General features: G+C 40.9%; 1 protein-coding gene and 1 pseudogene across 3 annotated transcripts in view; both read right to left on the bottom strand.

Annotated features, from left to right (window-relative positions):
• Positions 1-1,785: 1,785 nt before the first annotated feature.
• LOC104596840 (uncharacterized) overlaps positions 1,786-23,213 on the bottom strand; it is a 36,928-nt gene continuing 15,500 nt past the window's right edge. The window contains exons 3-4 of one of the 3 annotated variants that reach the window (XM_088888350.1): positions 4,053-6,215; positions 1,786-3,096 (exon numbers count right to left, since the gene is read on the bottom strand). In XM_088888350.1, coding sequence (XP_088744476.1) covers positions 4,060-6,215 — 2,156 coding nt within the window. In that variant the 3' untranslated portion in view covers positions 1,786-3,096; positions 4,053-4,059. Of the gene's footprint in view, positions 3,097-3,837; positions 6,216-23,213 lie in introns of those variants that run through there. The other 2 variants (XM_010258160.3, XM_010258159.3) reach the window with 2 other exon arrangements.
• Positions 13,157-21,524, bottom strand: LOC148791646 (putative serine/threonine-protein phosphatase 2A regulatory subunit B'' subunit TON2 pseudogene; annotated as a pseudogene).

The raw sequence follows: 23,213 nt of genomic DNA, 5'->3' as shown, positions 1-23,213 counted from the left end.
CATTTTATATTATTTTAATTTGTATGTATTTGTACTGTACATATTTGTATGTATACTCCTTCCAAACCTAGCCCAAAAGTCAAGTTTGAAAGTAATGATCATTTTATGTTATTTTAATTTGTATGTATTTGTACTATACATATTTGTATTTATACTCCTTCCAAACCGAGCCCAAAAGTCAAAACTTTGAAAGTTATGATTTCTATACAACTTTTGTGATTTGAATATCCACTTCCCAACGGGATATCTTGTTGAAAAATCCAAAAAGTATTTTTGTCCACCAAGAGGGTTGTGCAAAAGATGCTCTTTTTCCCACCATATTTATTTTGTTCGCTAAAGTTTTATCTGCTCTATTGAATATCCACTCTATGACTTGTTTGGTTTTTTTTAAATGTTTTAATTCTGAATTTACATCAAGGAGTAATTCATACTATTTTGTAGGTGGTTTGTGAAAGAATGTATCTTTAACAAATCTATAATCTTTTTCAGCAAAGCAAAAATACCCATAGAAGAATGTGAGTTCACATTGCTTCCTTGTTGGGCCCCAAATGCATGAGCGAGAGAAGAGAGATCTTGAGAGAATAGTGCTTTATAAAATCGACCTTCAAACCCTCCCTATATGCCACATGCAACTCTATTTACTTTCACATACCAAGGTTTAAAGTATCGATCATGCCGATGGCTTCTCTATACGTTCCTCCAGGGGTTGTATCGGGTCAGACCATGGTTTAGAGAGTAATCAAGCCTTAAACTGACCCTCTGAACTGATCTTGAAAAATAAATAAATAAAACTTTATAAAAATACCAATACTAGCTTATCAGCTTATATCGATACTTTGAACCTTGCCAAAAACAACATCTAAGATGCTTAATAATCTTTGCCAAGATTTTTGGTGAAGTGATGTAGTGGGGGGCGAGAAGATTCAATTTTGAGAATGGCATCACTTTCTTAAACCCAAATAAGTTGGACTTGAGGGAGGGATGGGGTTTAGTTAGAGGAATAGAGGAATGTTGTATTTAGTTTAAAGTTGTGCATGTAAATTTTAAGTAAATGATTTAGTGATCTTTGATCGGAAATTCTTAGGGCCAAGTACCACGGTTCATTAATTGTTGTAGCACCTAAGGCCATGTTTGGTTTGAAGGAAAAGATGGGGAAAGGAAAGGAAAAATAGGGAAATCTATACAAAATTTGTAAAGACATGGGCTAGGACCGATTGAATTAATCGAACTGAACCAATTAAGGGTTTTTTAGTTTTTCTTATAACTTTTATCATATTTTATATCTAAAAGGGTAAATTTGATAAGCGATATATAAAATAATATTAGTTAAAAACACTTAATTTAATTACATAAATAATTTACTGTTTCACTGTCATTTTTATTAAGGTTATATTATCAAAAATCAAGTTTTACGTTATTATTTAAATAAATAAATATAGCTGTCGATATAACCGAGTCTATCGGGTCAGGCTTAATTATTATGACTATTAATCAGGATGGTTCTTACTCATTTCAATTTATATTTTGTTTTTGCTGTAAAAAGGTAAAATCTTTACGCATCGGGAAAAAAAAAAGGGAAAGGGTCTCCAGAGGTACAAAAAACCGCCTCCTAGACTCATTAGAACTAGAGACAAGATGGTGAGCTAACACATTTACATCTCTACGAATACAAAAAAACTTGGGCTATGTTTGGTTTAAAGGACAAGGTAGGGAAATGAAGGGAAAGGTAGGGAAACTTTTATTTTACAAACCTTGTATGAGTTTTCCTACCTTTCCCTACTTTTTCCTTCAAACCAAACACATCCTTAATAGATTCAAATCGTCAAGAAAATGACGAAGCATCCAAAAGGGTAGGCCTACTGAGCAGGGAGTACATCGAGTTTTCCTTTGCAACAAATTAATCACCGCGATGTTATCACTCATTATCCAAGAATTTTCGAGCACAAAGGTTGCATGATGTAGTGCTTCAACTTCCATTGCCTCTACATCAAGAACGCAAGTAGGTTCTACACCAGCCTCCACAAATAACCTTGCTTATCATCAACCCATGCAGCAAAAGCCGACCCAAATCACAAGGAACCATCACAATAAATTTTAAAATCCCCCTCCAAAGCACATGTCACAAACTTCCACTATTATCAAATTGGTTAATCTCTCAAATTAAAAGTAGATCTGGAACATGATTTTGGAAGATCACCTTATTTCTACCCATCCAAATTTTCCATAGTGCAGTACTAAACCAAACAAATCTCCACCAGGATTATACATCATTGCACCCCACATGAGAGATAGAAGTATGAATCCAACTTTATATTGTTGAAAGTTTGAAATTCCTCTGGATAAAGGATGCCAACCAAATCTTGACCCAAACCACACTGATTTCGAGAAATACCAATGAAGAAAAAAGATGATTGACTGATTCCACACTTATCTCTAGTCATGAGTCCATAGTTCAAGTCTTCAAGAGCTTCCACATAAACATCTAAATTCTTGGGTAGAGTTTTTGTTTCCAATTTTTTTTTTTTTTTTTTTTTCAGGTGGCATCCCCATCAAAAGATAGGTGGAAACAAAGAAGTCTAAGCTAATTTCATAGAAAAAAGTCCACTTCTTATCAAAGTTCACACCCAACCATCCTCCATAACTGCATTTTTTGCAACTGGCACATTCATAATTGCTTTCCTTGTCCCCTCATCAAAGAAACTTTGCAAAATTGAGCAACACTGTGAATTTGGGAAGGGATGATGCTTGATAAGAGTAGCCCTATCATACGATTGGTCACATTTTTACTTACAAACATTCCTGACCTTTGGAAATTCACAAATGACCTAAACAAGCTCCAAAATCAGTAACGCCTTTTGGATAACTTCCAGCTCACTTATAGTTGCCCTACCAAAGATAACAAGATCATTTGCAAAGAGCATGTGCAAGACAGCAGGACAACCCAAGTAATCTTGATACCTGACAGTTTGCCTTCATCAACAAGCTTTGTTAAGAGCAGAGAAAGAACATTTATGCATATAATAAATAAAGTTGGTGAAGAGACACATGCACCAAATCTGAAGGACCACCATTTCGATTTCCTCCTTCGAGAGCACTCTGCAAAGATCAGCATTATCCTCTTGTAAAATCAATGGTTGAACTAACTGCATGATATTCTGATTCAGGAGATTGCAACTGGTAAACAGGACTGTGACACCCTGTCCCGACCTGTTGACAACCCTAGTCTTGGCGGGCATGTTAAGTAGTAGATCACCTCTTCTGAAGTTGGGTGGAAAAATTTAGTCTTTCTCTACACCAAATCTTCTGTAGGAAAGGTAGATTCTATGATAGAGGCTAAATGTTTGATTATGAAAATTATGGTTTGGAGATAACTGATAACAAGAAAGAAAATCATGGGAAAGGACACATTGTGGAATCTCCAAAAGAGAATGCATGGAGCATGGAAAATGGAAATTCAACACCCAGTTCCCATTTAGAAGAGTGCCTGACACAGAAAGAAATGAAAAATGCAGTCTTCAGTCTCATTTGTGGATGAGTTCAACTTCAATCCATCATCTGTGCCATACATGGTTCCAATAAAAAATAGCCAGAGGAAGCATCATTGGACTTGAGAAAGATTCCAACACAACCCACATATAGATATCATTTTATGCAACCTACCGTGCTTCCTCGCTGCATTTATCATGTTGCAATATTAGCATTAACCTTCTCAAGTTCTCTTATTTCAATCTCTCCGATGAATAAGAATGTGCACCTCACCCTAAGAGAGAATTCTGAACCAAAAAAAAGGGTTCCTAGTTCGAATCAGAACATAATGCCCCAAGAGATTCAACATACGAAGTCACAATCAAAGATAATCTGATCCAAACCTCAGAGAATTGGAGTGGAGAATTTTCCCAGCAGTGCAATCAATCAAAGGGAAGCTCTACATAAATAACATTGCTTAGAAGTGGTGTATGCAGATCTTAGAAGCCCCCTACCCAGTACGGAAGTACCCACAAAAAGAAACAAGAAAATAAAAAGGAAAAAATGAAATTACACAAACCACCAACCTTTCTTTTAACATGAAAATGATGTACAACCTCCAGAAGTTCCAGAAGACTCTGGAATGTCCTCTAATCTCATAGTTGCAGCAACTTCCTCAATCAATTTCCCCCTATCAGTCGAACCATCTACTGCTCTGTTTAGTCGCTTCAACCAGATGTCGTAGTCCACAGGGTATGGAGTTCCACAGAGGCTATCCACGTAATCAGCAAATGCTTTTAATAGAGCTGAAACCTCACCGAGCTGCTGTTGAATTAATCGCCTTGCCCAGCATCTCTCCCTCCACTGAAGTGCAGATTCAATGGAATCCTGCTGCTGCATTGTTCCTCCACAGACAAAATATAGCAGATAAATAAGGCTCTCGGCATCTGATGCTGGACACAGCTTCCCCTGCTGAAGTGCATGAGTTGAGGAGAATTGCAAATTTATTGCTGGACTATCTCTATCTTCCAGAACTGCACGCCCCCAGGAACTAAGCACAAACAGAGATCTGTTTCTGGCACCATGGGCATCAACAACACGTGCAATATTCTCAGGGCAGAGGTCCCCATGCATAACATTGGCTTTTGAAGCACTTCTAAGAGCTGACAGGCAGTCCCGGCAGCAGCGGACTGCCTCCTCAGAGGAAAACGGTCCATCCCGAGCAACAATGGATGACAGTGGCTCTCCAACTGGAGATGTCACAAGAATTGGTGTTCCACACCATGGGTGATCACACCGATCACCTGGACTCTGCTTCTTACAATGACCAGAATGTAAAATGCGACCAGAGGCCACAATTTCAGGCAAATACTTGCTTGAGATACCCTGCTGCTTCAGAATGTTCAATACTTTAGTCTGCCTCTGTACCTGGTACCACAGACTCATATCCTCCCAAGATGGCTCAAGCCTAGATGGATGTGCTCCCACATGTACAGTCAATAACTCACCAGGATGTTCTAGAGAAATGGCACTGTATGACATGCAGTTTCCTTCTACCAGAGTCTCCTGAATCCTGAACCCTTTCCGCCCTTGCTGATCTTCCAACAACATTATTTCACCCTGCTTGAGCTTCAAGCGTGATGCTTGCCTTCCAAAAGACAGGTCCTCATCATGGTCAAGTTCAACAATCTCCTGACTGTGGCTAGTCTGCTGCATGGAGACCAAACCATTTCCATTATCAAGAAGGCAGCACTCTATCCTACGCTTCTGGAGACGAAGACTATGATCTGCTGCCAATGTGGAAATTGACTTTCTTGGTGGACCCTTCACCTGAACTATGGAGTGAAAGGTAGCCAGAAGCAGTTGCAAAGTTCCCAAGTCCCCCCAATTGGCATTTCCTAACTTGTTCCATATCCGATCCACTGGTGAAACACTAACTTCTGCATGAACTTTAATCCATTCTACCACAGAGTTGTATGGGTTGCTTGAGTTGACTTCAAGCTTACTTAGATCTCCACCAAATTTCACCACCCCTCCAAACTTGGAATCAAGAACTAGCAAATAGATAGAATCACCATTAACAGCATTGTACTTGCTCAAAGTTCTAGAAAGAAGTATATGAAAACCATAAAACAGGGCTTCACATATGATAGCGGCAGAAAAGCCCAACTCATTTCCCTGTGAAATATCTGGTTTAAACAGTGCAAATTCCATCACTTGATCCCACTGAGCTTGCATACTGTTCTCATTTTTTGATAACAATGCTGCTCCACAGAGCCCTCCTAGCCTTCCTCTCATTATTGCCCTTTCAACTGTATAGAACTTAGATCCAGGATGACGTGGACAAGACACAAAGAATGGCAGTGGCCCATGTCTGTGCCAAAAGGTACGCCATAAACCATCTACAATAGTATGAAGGAAGTCTTCTAAAGCAAGATACTCATCCTCTTTCAGATCATCAGAAGGATACAGTGAGTAAGGCATACGAAAGAGCTGCTGAAATAAGATCCCTTCTAATGCATAATCAAGTTTCCGCAACTCATCAACAAGGAAGGGAGACCTAAACAATTGTTTCCCCTCCTCAGTGCCTGAAGATGTCCTCTCCAGAACCCAATCTTCAATTTCCTGTGTAAATGCATCAACATCAGAAAGCTTCCTTGCATAGTCTTTTAGACCCCTGAACACTCTTCTGGAAGTGGGAAAATACTTGCTTGAAGTTGAAACCTCAGACCTTCTATCAGGAGAAACACCTGAATAACATAGAGTTCATAACTATTAATTGAGAGTCTCATTCACCATCACACACAAACTAGTGGATTTAGTAGCTATGGTCACATGTGTAAAACTTTCCTGTGAATTACAGAATATGGTATTTTCAAGGCCAAAGAAGAAACGAGGATATGACCAACTGCAGTGAGTCAAAGTCTACTTATCCTACTTGTTTCAGGTGGCAAAGAAATTCATCAAATGGAATCTATAAGAACAACTTTTATCTGGTAGGCCAATATTTTGTATGTATGAAATGAGGGAGCATCAAACTGGATTTCCCATAGAATGAAAAGAAAAAGAGAATGACAACAAATGTGCATAAAAACTAGGAGAGTTAATCAATTATAAAGTAATAGACAGATTGCAGAAGCACCAGAAAATGAGCTGTTATTCTAGAATCAATTGTTTCAGGCTATTCTTTATGCTTAATGTTAAAATGTACAGTTGCCTATGTAAGGGCATCATGGCCTTTGCATTTTTTACTAGGTTGTTTGGGTTTAGTTTTGTTGATTTATTCTTACCCTTAGGTTTAGGGGGGTTTTTGTCTTTATACTTATCATTATGGCTTTACCCTATTCAAATAAATAAGATGTGGGGTGCTACCACACACCTTTTTGGGGCCTCCCTAATTTGATTCCCTTATTCCCTTTTCTTCTAACTCTTCTGTGGCAGATTACATGGTATCAAAGCATATTCTACCATAGCTATTAGTTTTCTTCCTTCTCTCCACTCATTTTTCTTTATTTCTTCTCTCCACTCAACTGGAATCTGAGATGGTGATCACCTTATCATCTTAGACCTGATCAGCAAAGAAGGAACTCAATTTTGTTTTATTTTTTCTTGGTTGTAGAACCAAGAGACTATCTTTAAGGGTGACTTGCATGACTAAGGTGGTGTAAAATTGTGCTGCTCCAAAGGCACAATGCTATTCCCACATTGCATTGCTGTTCTAGTTGTTGGATTGTTACCTGTAAGTAAAGAAGGCCTCTTTTTTAGATAAAAGTACTTTTCATATCCCTAAAACAGATCTGGGTATCTACCTACTATGGTTAAATGTGCACCAAGTGCACTGGTCATAGGACCAAACTACTATTCTTTAAGGTGATTTACATGACTAAGGTGGTGTAAAAGTATACTTCTGCAAGGGTACAAGCTATTCCACATCGCATGGCTGTTCTAGAGAGTTTGATTGTTACTTGTAAGTAAAGGACTTTTTTTCACATAAAAATACTTTTGATATTCCCCTAAAACAGAGGTTGGAAGCCCTTCTCCATGTCTTTTATTGGTGTGTAAACACCTGTTAGTTTTTGGAACAACAGTGTAGTGGCTGCAAGATGACTGACTGAATTTTTGTGGTGCTGTTGGTTATACTCTGGTACTGATCATGACTACTGAGAGTCGGTCTCTTCCAGTATCTGGACCGGAAACTATGGCTGGTTGCAGCCTTGAGAGTATTCACTTTCCCATTTCTATTACCCCTCTTATGGACTAAATTATCTTAGTGGTCCCAAGGCTGTTAGGCAATTTGTGGGAGGTAAAGGAATCTAGGATGTTGTTTGGCAAGTCTAAGTAGATCTTTTGACAGCCCAGCAGACCAAAAGACGTAAAGAGCATTTTGGAGCTGGTCTTTAAAAGACCAAGACTGTTTGGTAAGTATTTTGATCTACTGAGTTGTTAAAAACAGATTAGAAGGATATCAAAGACACAGAAAGACCAAACTTCATTTGAAGCTTCCCAATTTTCAGCCATTATGGTCTTTCTAGGTGTTTGTCTTCAAGTCATTTTGTATTTCAATTACCAAACAGAAAAAAGACCAAAAATTTATCTTCCAATCTTTCCAATGACCAGAAGACCACATAGAAAGACTTGCGAAACAGCACCTGGGTTATTTAACCAGGAAGGTTAAGGAACCCAATGAAAGTAGTGCAACATGACAGATGGGGATGGGGATTTGGGGACCAACTTAAGGTGTATCAAAAGAGAACCAAAGCTGCTCCCATGCTTATTTGGCATCATTATGATGACATGGGGCCCACATGGGACCCACATGGGAGCTGGGTTAGCAATGGATCAACTTAGGAAGACCCTAGAGTCAAGGTGACGCCTAGGCGACAAGGCACCCTTTGAGTCTTGCCTTGCCTAATTGCCAATTATAAAATAGTAGAAGAGAATGAGAGGAAGCCAAAAAGAATTAGTTCTGGCCGCCCCCTTCCTTTTAATTTATATACTTCATAAAATGAATGTACAAGTACAAGCATACCCTTAGTAGGTCGGCTACTTGTAAGTAGTTGGAAAGAAACAACTTAACTTAACATAAACTAATGGGCCTAAGGCCCAATAACTTCCTAACTGAATTATGTAAATAAAAATAAACAAAGCTGGCCCAATAACTCAACACTCCCCCTCAAGTTGGGAATAAACACATTCCTAACTTGCATAGATTATGCTCCAGCTTGTTTCTTGCAACACCTTTTGCCATGGCTCTGTATTCAGCTTCTGCACTTGACCTTGGCACAACTGTCTGTTTCTTACTCTTCCATGAAACTCGATTACCTCCAACAAGAGTGCAAACTCCTGATGTAGATCTCCTATCATCTAGACATCCTACCTAGTCAGCATCTGTGTAAGCCTCTAGATTCAACTGTCCATGGTCAACAAACAATATGCATCTACCTGGGTATCCCTTCAGATAAGCAAGTATCCTGTCAACAGCCTCCCAAAGCTGAACTTGTTGGGCATGCATGTATTGACTCACCACGCTCACTGCATAAGAGATGCCTAGTCTTGTCATATATAAGTATAGCAACCGCCCCACTAATCTTTGATATCTTCCAACATCCTTCACCAGTTAACCTTCTAAAGCATTTATACTGTGATTCTGATCAATAGGTGTACAAGTTGCCCTTGTCCCCAATTTCCCTATCTCCTATGGAAGATCTAGAGCATACTTCCTCTGTGAGATGAAGATTCCATGCTTTGATCTTGCCACCTCAATGCCCAAGAAATACCTCAACTCCACAAGATCCTTAATTTCAAACTCTTTGTGCAGATTCTTCAAGCTATCAATCTCACTCAGATCATTTCCTGTAACTACAATGCCATCCACATACTCTATCAGAACTGACATCAGGGACCCCCTCTGCTTTACAAACAGAGTATGATCTGATTGAGTCTAAGTATAGCCAAATACAACCAAGGCTTTTCTAAACCTGTCAAACCATGCCCTGGGTGATTGTTTTAAATCATATAGAGACTTCTTCAATTTGCATATCTTTCCCTTTTCCACATCACAGTACAAACCAATAGGAAAATCCACATACACCTCTTCTTGCAGGTCTTCATTGAGAAAAGCATTTTTCACATCAAGTTGGAAGAGGGGCCAAGAGTATGTAGCAATAAGAAAGAGAAGGATCCAGGCTGAGCTCATCTTTGCTACTGGTGCAAAGGTCTCTAAGTAATCTATGCCATAAGTTTGAGTGTACCCTTTTGCAACCAGCCTTGCCTTATACCTTTCTATACTCACATCCGCCTTGTACTTCACTGTATAAACCCATCTACATCCAACTATCTCCTTGCCTTTTGGTAGATCCACAATCTCCCACGTCTGATTCTTAATCAAAGCTTCCATTTCCTCCTGCATAGCTATCTTCCACTCAAGTTTGTAGAGAGCCTCATTGACACCCTTGGGTATAGATGTTAGACAGTGTATGCCCTTAGCTCCAATCAGATTGATGTACTTTTGGCACTTATTGTAAATGAATAATAGCACATAATTGATTCATGCTATTATGGTGTGTTTCCGTGAATCACCCATAAACTAGACACTTATGAGACTCGTGTTAGTTTAGAATCTTCACAGCCGTTGGATATATCTAGGGAGGTTTATCCTGCCAAAGCTGACACTAATGTACTGCCAAGTCAGTTGGGGTGGCTTGTCTCAGCTACCAAGGTAAGACCCGAAGCACATGTAATGTGGGTTTGCTTGAAACTCTGAACCGGACCAAATTTCCAGTGATGCCCTAGACCTTGGAGATAGATGGGAAAAACTGAAAAGTTACACCTGACCCCTAGACTCGATTATGGTACTGCACTAGGTGTTGGATTGGGCTGTCTTTGATATGCCAATCAGTGAGATCCTTAACAGGGGTCAAAACCTGGGTATGTTGGGGCAGTTTGAGAATTCACCTGAGTAGGTGACCATAATAACAGAATCAGCCCCTTTGTTGTTCAAAGAGAATGATTAGGGAATGCACTCTCTCTTATGGAAAACTAAACTACCGACAATTGATTTCAAACTTGTTGAGATTTGTTTTGCAAAATATACTTATATAGAGATATACATATATATTATTGTTTCACAAGATGTTCGCAAAAAGGTTTTAATTCCCGAGATCCATGTGTGCAGAGAGTGCAACACTGTACCTTGCAAACGAGGGAGAGGTCCCCTCTTGTCGGGCAGTGTTTGATCATTATGGGCTGAGAGGTTAAGTGTAAGACCATTTAGGGTTTTTATACTTAATGGGCTAATCTCACTTAAGTCCATAGTCCCTGGGCCTTCATAAGGTAGTTGGACTCAGGGACCAGTTAGTGTAAATGTTGGGCCCATTAAGAGCCCATACTGATGGGCTCAGGGGTTTATTCGGCCAGGACTTATAACAAAGGTTATGTTGAACCCATATGGCTTTTGTGAAGATCAATGCTAGGGTCCCACGCCATACAAAGAGAGCCAAGCTAGCCAGCAATTAAAGGGAAATGAGCCTGAAAGCTTAATGGGCCTAAAGCCCATTTTGAACTGGGTTTAATTAGATTAATTAAAAGGGGCGAATTTGGGTTTATATCTGGATAAGGATCAGCAAGAGGATAAGATAAGTCTTATCCACTTAAGAGTCCAGATCCAAATAAATATTTGGATCAAAGAACCCTTTCCTGATTAGATTAGGAAGCTGATCTTTGAAAGATAGAAAAGGAGGGCGAGTTCTTCCGAAAGAATGAAATCTTTCTTCTACAATTTTTCTCCCACTGCTCTTGCTGCCCCTACCTCGTTCGATCTCCAGCTCTTGGAGCATTCAAGATTGGATCTTGACCTTGATTTTTGCTAGAAAAATCAGTTCTAAGTTCGTGCACACATTCCTACGTGATCCTTGCTAAAGGATTGCAATTCTTGCTAAAGGATTGCATTGCTGATCCTACTTCACCCTAAGCTACGCCATCTTCAGTGGAGGCAGGTTTTGGTACCTCTTTGGGCGTGAACACCTACGTTGGGAGCTACTTACATGGATTCCGTATCAGGTATTCCTCTCCCTATTCTTTGGTTTCAGATTTGGTCCGGTTTGTTTCAAGAATGACCATTGAAAAGTGCAATTTTTCTAAAACTAGGAATGTGATTCCCGGAAGGGAAAAAGAAATTTTTGAAATTTCGCCCAACCACCCTGCATGGTTCGGCCATCCATATGATGGATCTCCCTTCCCTTCAATAGACATGAAGTCAAGGGAAGAAAGGCTTGGTAAGGAGATAGTCCACTATATGAGAGATAATGTGAGATGCAATGAGTAATACACTTTTTCTTCCCTTTTCTAAGTGCAATAGGAAGGTCAAGGTCATCTGCAATGGGGTTAGTGGTATCAAATAGGAACTAAACCATCAAAGGAAGCAAGATGCATACCTGGGTCAGTGTCAGCCGAATCTGGAGTCTCTGAGGAGTCGATAGGAAGTGATGTGGGTTCTTCTGTTGTGGAATCAACCTCTCTGTGTAGTCGTAGACGCTGTCGTGTAAAGCACTAAGAAACAGGACACAAGGGAGGTGGTAAAGTAGGTGAAATAGGAGGGTCGGACACTGGAGTGGACAAGGGGACTAGAACCGGAAGTGGTATAAATTGCTCACTTTCTTCCCCAAAACACTCCCCTTGAGAAGAACCCCCCCCCCCGAAGAAAGGTGTGGACTCAAAAAAGGTGACATCCATAGTAACATATTGACTCCCAGAGGCTAGGTCAAAGCAACAATATCCCTTTCGGTTTTCTGCATACTCAAGAAAGACACACTTCTTTGCCTTCTAGTCTAGTTTCGAGTGGTGAGGACCAAGAACATGGACAAAGCAAACACAACAAAACACCCTTAGAGGAATGCGGAACACCTCCCCCTCAAGAAAAAGAAGGCTGAATAGGGTGTTATATCCAAGAATACGAGAAGCCACACGATTAATCAGGAAAACTGCTGTGAAAACTGCATCACCCCAAAACTGAACTAGGACAGTAGAGGTTATCATCATGCTTCTTGCAATTTCTACAATGTATCTATTCTTTCTACTACACCATTCTGTTGTAGAGTGTAAGAACAACCACTTTGATGGATTACTCCATGCTTTTGATAGAAGCAATGCTAGTTTTTTTTCAAAATATTCCTTGGCATTGTCCGACCTGAACACTTTCACTTGTACCCCAAACTGCGTTAGCACCATCTGATGAAACTATCAAACCAAGGATATCACCTCATCACGAGATCTCATCAAGTATATCCAAGAGTACCGAGAAAAATCATCCACAAATAGAAGGTACTGATAGCCACCCATAGAAGAAACATGATATGGTCCTCACACATCAGTATGAACAACATCAAAAGCAGAACATCTTTTATTACTAGCTTTAAAGGAATGTCTACAATGCTTTCCAAGTTGAAAACCTTCACACTCTAAACTAGACAAATTAACAGACTCAAATAACTTTGGAAATAAGAAATGCAAAGAAGTAAAAGACAAATGCCCTAACCGATTATGCCAAAGCATAATCTGACCCACAGACTCTGACTCAAAATTCCCTGCTAACATGATGACTTTGATGACTAGGAAGCGCATCAAGAAGGTAGATTCCATTCACCTCACGACCACTCCCAATCATCCTCTTTGAATCCAGATCCTGCAAAACACAATGACCAAGAGAGAGTCACTGAGCAATTCAAATTCTTTGTCAAACTACTAATAGATAAAAGGTTAGTATTCAATCTAGGAACATGGAAGAAGAGGGTAAGAAAATGGGATCAGTTATCTTGACAAACCCTTTCCCAGCAATGGGAAACATGTGATCCATCAGCTGTAGAAACTCTATCTCTGCCAAAGCATAGGTGGTAAGAGGAGAAAATGGTGGAAATGTTGGTCATATGCTCTGAGGCTCTTGAATCTATAACCCAAGGGGGTCCCTCTTTACCTGTAGTATAAACATAGTTTGCAGTGGCATGTAAATTACTTGTATGTGCAAAAGAAGTAGAATGGTCACCTCCTGATCCACTTATACCTTGTTGTCCACCCGATAATGGGTTAGGGCTGACTATATCTCGTTGATTAAATAACTGCCCATATCTCTCCAATTCAGCCCTCACTGCAGTTGCTACAACAGACTCTAGGGAAGCTATAGTAGGAGGTCTAGACAAGTCACCAGTTACTACCATGTTCACATTTCCCTTCTTATTTCTAAATTGGCTCGGCACAAGGTGAGGGGGAAGCTTCCAGCAGGTATTTCTAGTATGCTTAGGCTTCTTATAGTAGTCACATATCAGATCCTTCTTATCTTCCTTCCTAAGTTCATTTCCATTTCTATCCCCACTCTGCTTAGGTTTCACTGTGCTAACCATAGCAGACTGCTCAAGACCTAAGTTCCTCATCATCATATTCCTCCTACTCTCCTCTCCTAATACAAAGGCATATGCCTGAGAGAGAGTAACACTATCTCTGGAAAGAATATGCTGCCATGCAATGTCATACTCGGGGTTAAGTCCAGCAAGAAACTCAAAAACCCTATTCTTCTCTAATAGTTTCTGGTAGGTTGTTACATCCTTGCTACTTTCCCAAACCACAGTCTCCAAATGGTCTATCTCCTGCCATAAGGTTTTGAGGGCCGAAAAATAAATAGAAAACATACTTATCTCCCTGTCTGGTAGTAATTACCTGGTTTCTCAACTGGTAGACTCTAGCAATATTCTCACTCTGTGAATAGGTTTTTGCAACTCCATCCCAAATCTCCTTAGCTATGTTAGCCCAAAAAAAGTTTTTACTTGTATGGGGTAGCATGGAATTGCATAGCCAAGTCATTACCATATAGTTCTCCTATACCCATCGGGAGTAGTTAGTCTTGGGTTTCACTTCCTAACCAATGACACACCCAAACTTCCCATGAGTACCAATGTCCATCTTTGCAGATTGTGATCATTCTAAGTAGTTTGTACTATTTAACTTAACTATAGTGATGGTCCCAACCTTGAAAAGGTCTCTAGCACCTCTTCCCCCTTGTCCCATCTCACTCCCTAGTTTGTTTTCAACTCCATGGCCCTCCATTATTCCCAAAAAGGGTTAGAAAATCACTTTGAGATGAAAAAATAGGCATTTATCTCCTTCAGGCACCACAAACACCCTTCTGGTACCCTAGAAGCTCCTCCCTACAAAGATTTCTTTTTCGTGGGAGCAGGAGAAAAGAAAGAAGCAACCGCTCCCTCTAGAGGCCTCCAAAAAAGATGGGACTTGAACCCTTGAACCACCCCCTTCAGAAAACTCCAAGGTAAAAAACTAGGGCACCACTTCCTAGGTCAAAAATGAAGAGTCCTACTAAAACAAGATTCTCTCCCCTTTCTCCAGTTCTTCCTGATTTTGGTGAAAAACCCTAGACCAGCTACAAGGAATTGCAGATCCACCAAAAACTCCAAAAACTAGGCTTACCTGAGGTCTTTGATCAACCTTTCACCACACCATGTAGTTGGCCAATCTAGGGCTGCATGATGGAGCAGCTCAAGTAGTCTTCAATCCGCTCTGGTACCAAGTAGAAAAGCTTGATAGTTGTTTTGATATAAACTTTATGAAAGAAAAAAGAACAAAGAGCTGAAAAGTTTCAACTAGAAAAAAAAAGAAGTAGAAGAGAATGAGAGGAAGCCAAAAAGAATTAGTTCTGGATGCCCCCTTCCTTTTAATTTATATACTTCATAAAAAGAATGTACAAGTACAAGAATACCCTTAGTAGGTCGGCTACTTGTAAGTAGTTGAAAAGAAACAACTCAACATAAACTATTGGGCCTAGTGCCCAATAACTTCCTAACTGAATTATGTAAATAAAAATAAACAAAGCTGGCCCAATAACTCAACATCGGCCCAATAACTCAACTTGATTTATTTGGTGTGTCATCTAGACAACCAAGGGTGTTAGGATGTAACCTTTTCTTTTAATGAATTTTTTATTGATTCTTCAAAAAAAAGTTATAATACTCTTAAAGCAGTAAAGCACCATAAACTTGTCCCTACAAATATAATAAAGCTAAAGTTAGTTCACCTTGGCCTGCCAATTGTGAGACTAAGAAATAAAAACATTTGAACAAAAAGATGTCAAGAAATCAGGCCAACCCAACTCGAATCCATCAAGTTGGTTAGGGTTACCTCAACCCACTTGCACCCCTAGTAGTTTCTAAATAGGGAGGCAGCAGGATGGCTCAAAGGCTTCATAGATGATAACCTTTTTGCCATTACAGAGACAGGGTGGAAAGCTGAACTAAATTTGCAGCAGAAGTCTCTGGTTGAAAAGAAGAAAATGATGAAGGAGAATTCATCCAACTGGTTGAGTTTTTTGGTTCAGGTAAAAAGCAAGCCATTTGCTTTCCTGCTGGAAAAGGAAGACATGGCTGGGTGAAGGTGGTGCAGACTTTGGACGATTATGAACAAAGGCTCTGGGCGAAGGAAGGTCAAGGTTTGCAGAGAAAAACCAGTGGAACACCCAAACATGGAACGACATACCGAAAATATCAGTCCTGTGGATAGCTGCTAGAACTGGGAGGCACGAGCAGAAATACCATATGCTCAAAGATGGTGGCTGATGGTAGATTGGATGAGTGGATGTGTGGAGAAAAAAGATGGTGCTCAGATTGAGCAAAACAGTAGTGGGCTGGGACGGAGTGCTACAGGATTTGGTAGAAGCTCTGCCGGTTACGGAAAAGACTACCCTTCGTCCCTTTGGTGACATGGCAGCGGTCTTGGATTTGCCAAATAATATAGAGAATTTATCTAGTTTCAATACAAGGGAAGGGTTAGCAGTGGTGGAGAACTGGAACCCTTCCTGCAATGAGCTGGAGGCTGAAGGTGATAACGTTGGTCTGAAACTTCTGGGACTGCCCTTCAATTTGTGGGTAGTAGTCTTGGATTTGCCAAATAATATAGAGAGCTTATCTCATTTCAATACAAGGGAAGGGTTAGCAGTGGTGGAGAACTGGAGCCCTTCCTGCAATGAGCTGGAGGCTGAAGGTGATAACGTTGGTCTAAAACTTCTGGGACTGCCCTTCAATTTGTGGGTAGAGGTCTTTCTCCAAATCGCAGCACTGTACAGTGGAGTCCAACAGGAAGTGAACCTATCTGACCTCAGAGTTGCAAGAGTACGAATTAGTGGTTCCAAACCAGAGAAAATACCAAGATCGATTGATTTCTTCTCTGACAGAAGGTGGATACAAGTTTGGGTTGCATCGTAAGTCGAAGTGCCAATTTGGGAGAGTGGGAGGTAAGAAGAAGATGATGATGCAGCAAGGCAAAGACCATGAGGCACAGTAAGAAAGGCAGCCTCGGCTGTCAGGTCCGAATTTCCCTCAACAGTATGTTTGGTTTGAAGGAAAAAGTTGGGAAAGGAAAGGAGGGGTAAGGAAACCTTTACAGATCTTATATAGGTTTCCCTACTTTTCCCTTCCTTTCTCTACTTTTTCCTTCAAACCAAACACAGCCCAAAGGAAATTAGACTGTCGGGGCGGGATAATTTGCGGTCCAACTTACCCTCATTAATTGGTAACTCATATATTTGAATTTCGAAGGAGGCCAGTTTCTTACGTGGACGTATTGAAGGGGGAGTCTAAAAAGAAAAAAAAAATTGGAACTGGAGTCAAACCAGATGGTCTGTTCGAGTTTTAAGGGGCAAGATAAGCCAAACCCCAGGTATGTGAGATCAAAGGATGTACAAGGGGATGAAATCAATGATGGGTGGTGGATCAATAGTGAAGTTTCTGAAGAGGAGAGCTTCTCGGGCGATGATTCATTGATTCTAGCATTGGAAGTATCGATGGGACAGTCCAGGTGTGATTGGACAAAGAAGATGACTTAAGTCTTGAAGAGCTGTTTGCAGTAGACAAGGTTAGTGATACCAAGGATGCAGGAGTGTCGACCATTAATGAACTTTTGCAGAAAATTCTTGAGGCCGAAGGAGGTCAATAAATCTCCAGCTCTAGGGCGATACTAAATCAGGTCCAGGATCAGTAGGGATCTTCATGCACCCTTTCAGTGAGGAAACCCCTCTCTTGTGAGCAGCAAAATCAGGGCAACCAAATAGTGTCTGTAGAGGGGATCTACAAAGCTTCGAAGGAGATACCTTTAAGAGATAAAAGTACAGGATGTGATCAGGTCACAGTAGCCATGGCTCAAAATCAAACAGAAAAGCCTGTTGCTTTGGAGAACAATATTGATTCGAATCAATGTGCTGATGTGGTCCCTACTGCGGATAATGGTAACCCCTGCAACCCTTGTGATTTTCCTTTTGCTACTGACTCCTTTTCTGGTTCTATTGCAGATGGCCCAACCCCTGATCTTGTTGTGATTAAGCCCATGGACTTGAATAACAATGATGAAGTTGTGGTGGGGGAACCTCCAAATGAAGATCCAATGCCTGATAGTGGGAGGAAAGCAGTCTCTTTGGGGGAAGATGCGAGGGATGTTGAAAATAGAGAGGGGGAGAAGGGTAAAGAAAAAATGGGCGGAGAAGGATAACGTTGATTTGGTGAGAGAAAAACAAAAGAGTTGCAGGCATGAAGGAGAGTCTTTGGGGGAAAGCAACAGACAGAAGAGGATCAAGTGAAGAACCTAGCCAATAGAATGGGGCTTATGCTAGAGAAATCTGAGGTAACAACCCAAAAAGATGATAAGGAAAACAGGGGGTGGAAAAGGAAGAAAATTTTGAATGAAGTGGAGAAACTAATTAATGATGTTGAAGGGGACAAAGAATTCAGTGCTAGGGGGGAAAGAAGAAAAGGAGGTCTTTAGGAAAAAGGGGGCATCAGGGTTTTTTCAGTAAGTACAATGAAGATCATTAGCTGGAATGTCAGGGGTCTAGGAAGTGCTACAAAAAGAAGGCCGATTAGGGAGTTGATGAAGAAAGAAAAGCCAGAAATAGTTTTGACTTAGGAATCTAAGGTGCAGGAGGTTGATAGGAAGTGAATTAGGAGCTTTTGGGGAGAAAGGAGTGTGCAGTGGAATTTTGCACCAGCTTGGGGTGCGTCAAGAGGAATAATAACAGCCTGGAAGGAAGACCTGTTCAGTTGTTGTGAAGAACTAGTGGGAAGACTTTCCGTCTCAATAAAACTAAAAAACAATCAGGATGGATTTGATTGGGTCCTTACCAATGTTTATGGACCAAATTCTTATAGAGAAAGGAATATGATAAGTCCCGCTGCTATTCTGTGACCGGTGAGCTGGTTCGAGGGAGCTCACCCTCCTGAAATGGACGAGAGGTAGAAGACGAGAGAGAGAAGAAAGAGAGAGAGAGAGAGGGGGGAAGAGTAATCTCAATGATTCATTCACTACTCTTCAAGCATTCGTTCATTAGCCTATATAGTAAATGGCCAGCTGCAACTGTAACCGCTTCTGAGCATTCTCAGTCTATGATTACTTTTCAATATGTGGGTGTCGGTTATATACGAACGTAATGGGTGGTGCCACCCGTGTGATTCGGGTGGTGTTCTGGACTGACGCATGGGCCTGCTGGGCCTGACTTGCTATGTGTCTTGGGTCTGGGTCTCCTGTTGTGGGCCCAAGTGGGTACTTGAGGGCCTATCAGTCCCACCTTTTTCAAGAAACACCTTGTCCTCAAGGTTGATGTGGGGATATGGATCTTGTAGTTTGTCATAGTCCTCCCGAGTGGCATTTTCCGGTGGCAAGTTTTTCCAGATGACTAAGGCCTGTGTGTAACTTCTTGCCTATCTTGACCCCTCTTACATTTCTGATTTGTTGTGGTTCAATCAGTATATCCCCGTCTTCTGTGAATTGCGGAGGGGTCGGACTGACCTTAGTTGTAGGGCTTAGGCAAGGCTTCAGCATACTAAATGGAAAATCGGGTGTAATTTCAAGGAAGTAGGAAGCTCCAATTTGTAAGCCACCTGTCCCACTCATTCAATCACCATGAATGGGCCAAAATACTTAGGAGCTAGCTTCTGCCAAACTCATCGGGCTACTGAAGCTTTCCGGTAAGCCTGGAGCTTCAAATAGACCCAATCCCCAACTGCCAATTCAAGCTCCCAGTGATTGCAGTTGTAGGCCAACTCCATGCGCTGTTGTGCTCTCTGAAAATGCAATTTAAGGAATCTCAATATCTCATCTCTTACGTCCTCAATGTGCAGCTCGTAGTTCCCTCCCTTGATCCATTTTTGGTGTACACCTCTGAAAACTGTGGATATCAGCTGTTGTAAGGTACCCTCTTCCATGGAGATCAAGACACCAAAATAAATATGTCAATCCATCCGGTGTATCTTTGTTTTCTAGGGCCAAAACAAAGTCAAGAAAACTTTCAAAATCCATCTCCCATGCATTATCACCACCACCACCATTTTGGTCATGCTGAGCATGTTTATCAAATGCCCGCTCAATGAATATTTCTGTCAATGTACCATCTGCATATTCTCGAAGCTCCTGTTTGCTCAATGTCCCATTCATATCTTTATCTAGAGAAAGAAACATATCACATATTCGTTGTGTGGATGTCAATGAGAACCAGTTTTCAGCTTGTTCAGTATCAGTGACTTCTTCCTCACTTTCCCGATGCAGTTCCATGAGTTCCTGGAGGCAGTTACTAAGTAGTACCTTCTTTATGCATGCTTTACCTTGCCTCTGAGGATCACAAAAAAAGAAAAATTTGTGTGCAGCTATGCGGCAATTCATTTGAATAAAAGCTGCAGGTTTATCTCATAGTTGTGCCAGATTAGGAATAAGACCTCTAATGTAGGCCTCCATTTCATGAGATTGAAGGAAACCATCAGAATCCTCATCAAGCTCGCTCATATCAAGTCTTGCCTGAGTGACGGAGACTGTGCGCATCACATAAGGGTAAAACAGCAGGATGGAAATTCTTCCAGACTCATCTTTCTCAAACTTCATAAAATTTGAAGGGCTGAAAACCCATCAACACCTTGGACCTATTTGCTCCGTACATACAGAAGCAATATGGCAAAAATCTTCATAATTCATCTTCTTTGGTGAGGGCGTAGCTGAGGCTGGGACAATGACGACAATGACAAATCTCTTCTTCGTAGCAACAAGACGAGCACTAATTAATCCAACTCCAAACTGCCCGAGCATACTCACAACAACCACATCCACCCAGATATAGGATATGGCACCACTAGAGATGCTAGAATGGACAAGGTGAACAACAACTACGTTAATAATGCTTGGATTCTCACCAGTACCTATCATTTCACCCTTTCGTTGTGGACCTGTGTCTAGAGGTCCTGTTGGATGGAACCAAAACCCAAATCATTAAGTCTGCCTTAGCTATTTTGACATCACTGTCAATGATCGAAAGAACCTGTTGACATCGTAACATCTTGGTGGAAGCAAGCACGCTTCCAATGCGATCTTCGTTGTTGAAGGTTCTGTGACCACCGGGCTTAACTCCAACAATGAACCAGAACTCATGGTTGTCACTAGGCAGCCAGGGGGCATTCATCATCACTGGTTGGTCATTAAGCCATCTCCTTACCTTGCATCTGATAAGGTTTGCCTGAATTGTATTGGAAATAATGATTCAGGCTGTGAGTAGGATTGAAGGATGCCAAGGGACACTATACAGAGGAGGGTCCCACCCGTTGAAATGGAAAGGGAAAAGAAAAGGGATCTGTAAAACTGGAGGGTGGATAGAGACGGGTTTCAGGTGGCATGGTGAGATGGGTCGGGTTATGGTTGTCGCCATAGTTGTCAAGGCGACGCCTAGGCGCCAAGGCGCCCTTTAAGGCTCACCTCGCCTAATCGCCAAGCAATTTTGTACTATGTATTGTAAAGATTTTTTTATTCTTTATTTTTTGACATTATAATTATAAAATAGGCACTATTAAACTAAAATATTCATTTTGTGTGTTTATATACTAATTTCTTTTTATTATTTTTTTATTTGTTAGGATTTAATCAATACAAACATTGCTAAATGATGTATTGAACCCTCAAAGACTTTAAAACCTGAACCTACTACTACTACTTTTTTCATGAATATGTTGATTTTCTATACTTTAACATGAACTCTATACTTTTCTTATGAAAACTATGAATAGTTATTAAGGAAATATGACTATGGTACCTAGGGAACTACCCTAGGATCTATGTTTTCTATATAAAAAAATCCATCACCTAGGTGACGCCTAGGCGTCTGCCTAGTTGACAAGGTGACAAAGCACCCCCCTAACGCCCAGCCTCGCCTTGACGCCTTGAAAACTATGGTTGCCGCCAACGAAAATGAAGACCAGAGGTTGAGCAACTGAGACGGACCTAGGCTGGGTATGGACAGGCTTGATTTAAGTGAGAAAGAGGGAAGAGAACAGGGACCAGGGGTCGAGCTACATGGATAACGATGGGTGGGGTGATGAATTGACTAGGGTTGTGATGCTGGTAGATCTTGGTTGGGGGTATAATCTTCACACTGCCCTTTTGAACCACCTCCCCTATTTTGTCCCCAAACATCGCTGAGCTCGTTGCTAGGGTTGAAGTCTCAACTTCTGATGATGATCTCATTGTCGTTATTCGCTGTCCAATGCTCTCTATCAGCTTCGATCCTCCATTTTCTCTGAAATGAGTGTTAGACAGTGTATACCCTTAGCTACAGTCAGATTGATGTACTTTTTGACATTTATTGTAAATGAATAAAGTGCATAATTGATTCATGTCGTTATGGTGTGTTTATGTGTAATACCCTTAAACTGGACACTTATGAGACTCGTGTTAGTTTATAATCTTCACAACCGTTGGATAGATCTAGGGAGGTTTATCCTGCCAAGGCTGACACTAATGTGATGCCAAGTCAGTTGGGGTGGCTTGTCTCAGCTACCAGGGTGAGACCTGAAGCACATGTAGAGTGGGTTTACTTGAAACTCTGAACTGAACCAAATTCCAGTGATGCCCTAGACCTTGGAGACAGATGGGCAAAATTGGAAAGTTACACCTAACCCCTAGACTCGATTATGGTACTGCTCTAGGTGTCAGATTGGGTTGTCTTTGATACGCCAATCAATGAGATCCTTAGAGGGGGTCAAAACCTGGGTATGTTGGGGCAGTCTGACAACTCATCTAAGTGGGTGATCATAGTGACTGGAGTAGCCCCTTTGTCGGACAAAGTGAATGATCGGGGAATGCACTCTCTCTGATGGAAACATAAACTATCGACAATTGATTTCAAATGTGTTTGAGATTTGTTTTGCAAAATATATTTATATAGAGATATACATATAGATTATGGTTTCACAAATTGTTTGCAAAAGGTTTTAATTCCCGAGATCCATGTGAATAGAGAGTGCAACACTGTACCTTGCAGCCGAGGGAGAGGTCCTCTCTTGTCGGGCAGTGTTTGATTATTATGGGTTGAGAGGTTAAGTGTAAGACCATTTAAGGCTTTTACCTGATGGGCTAATCTCACTTAAGACCATAGTCCCTGGGCCTTCATAAGGTTGTTGGACTCAATGACCATTTAGTGTAAATGTTGGGCCTGCTAAGAGCCCATACTAATGGACTCAGGGGTTCACTGTCTTCAGTAGTGAATTCGGCCAGGCCTTGTTACAGAGGCTAGGCTGAACCCATATGGCTTTTGTGGAGATCAATGTTAGGGTCCCACGCCATACAAAGAGAGCGAAATTAGCCAGCAATTTAAAGGGAAGTGAGTATGACAGTTTAATGGGCCTAAAACCCATTTCGAATTAGGTTAATTTGATTAATTAAATAGGGGCGAA

This window comes from Nelumbo nucifera, chromosome 5 (assembly GCF_055504915.1).
Source record: "Nelumbo nucifera cultivar China Antique chromosome 5, China Antique-T2T, whole genome shotgun sequence".
Classification (NCBI taxonomy): domain Eukaryota; kingdom Viridiplantae; phylum Streptophyta; class Magnoliopsida; order Proteales; family Nelumbonaceae; genus Nelumbo; species Nelumbo nucifera.
Note: the sequence above shows the minus strand (reverse complement) of the source record. Positions and strands in the feature narration are given on the sequence as shown.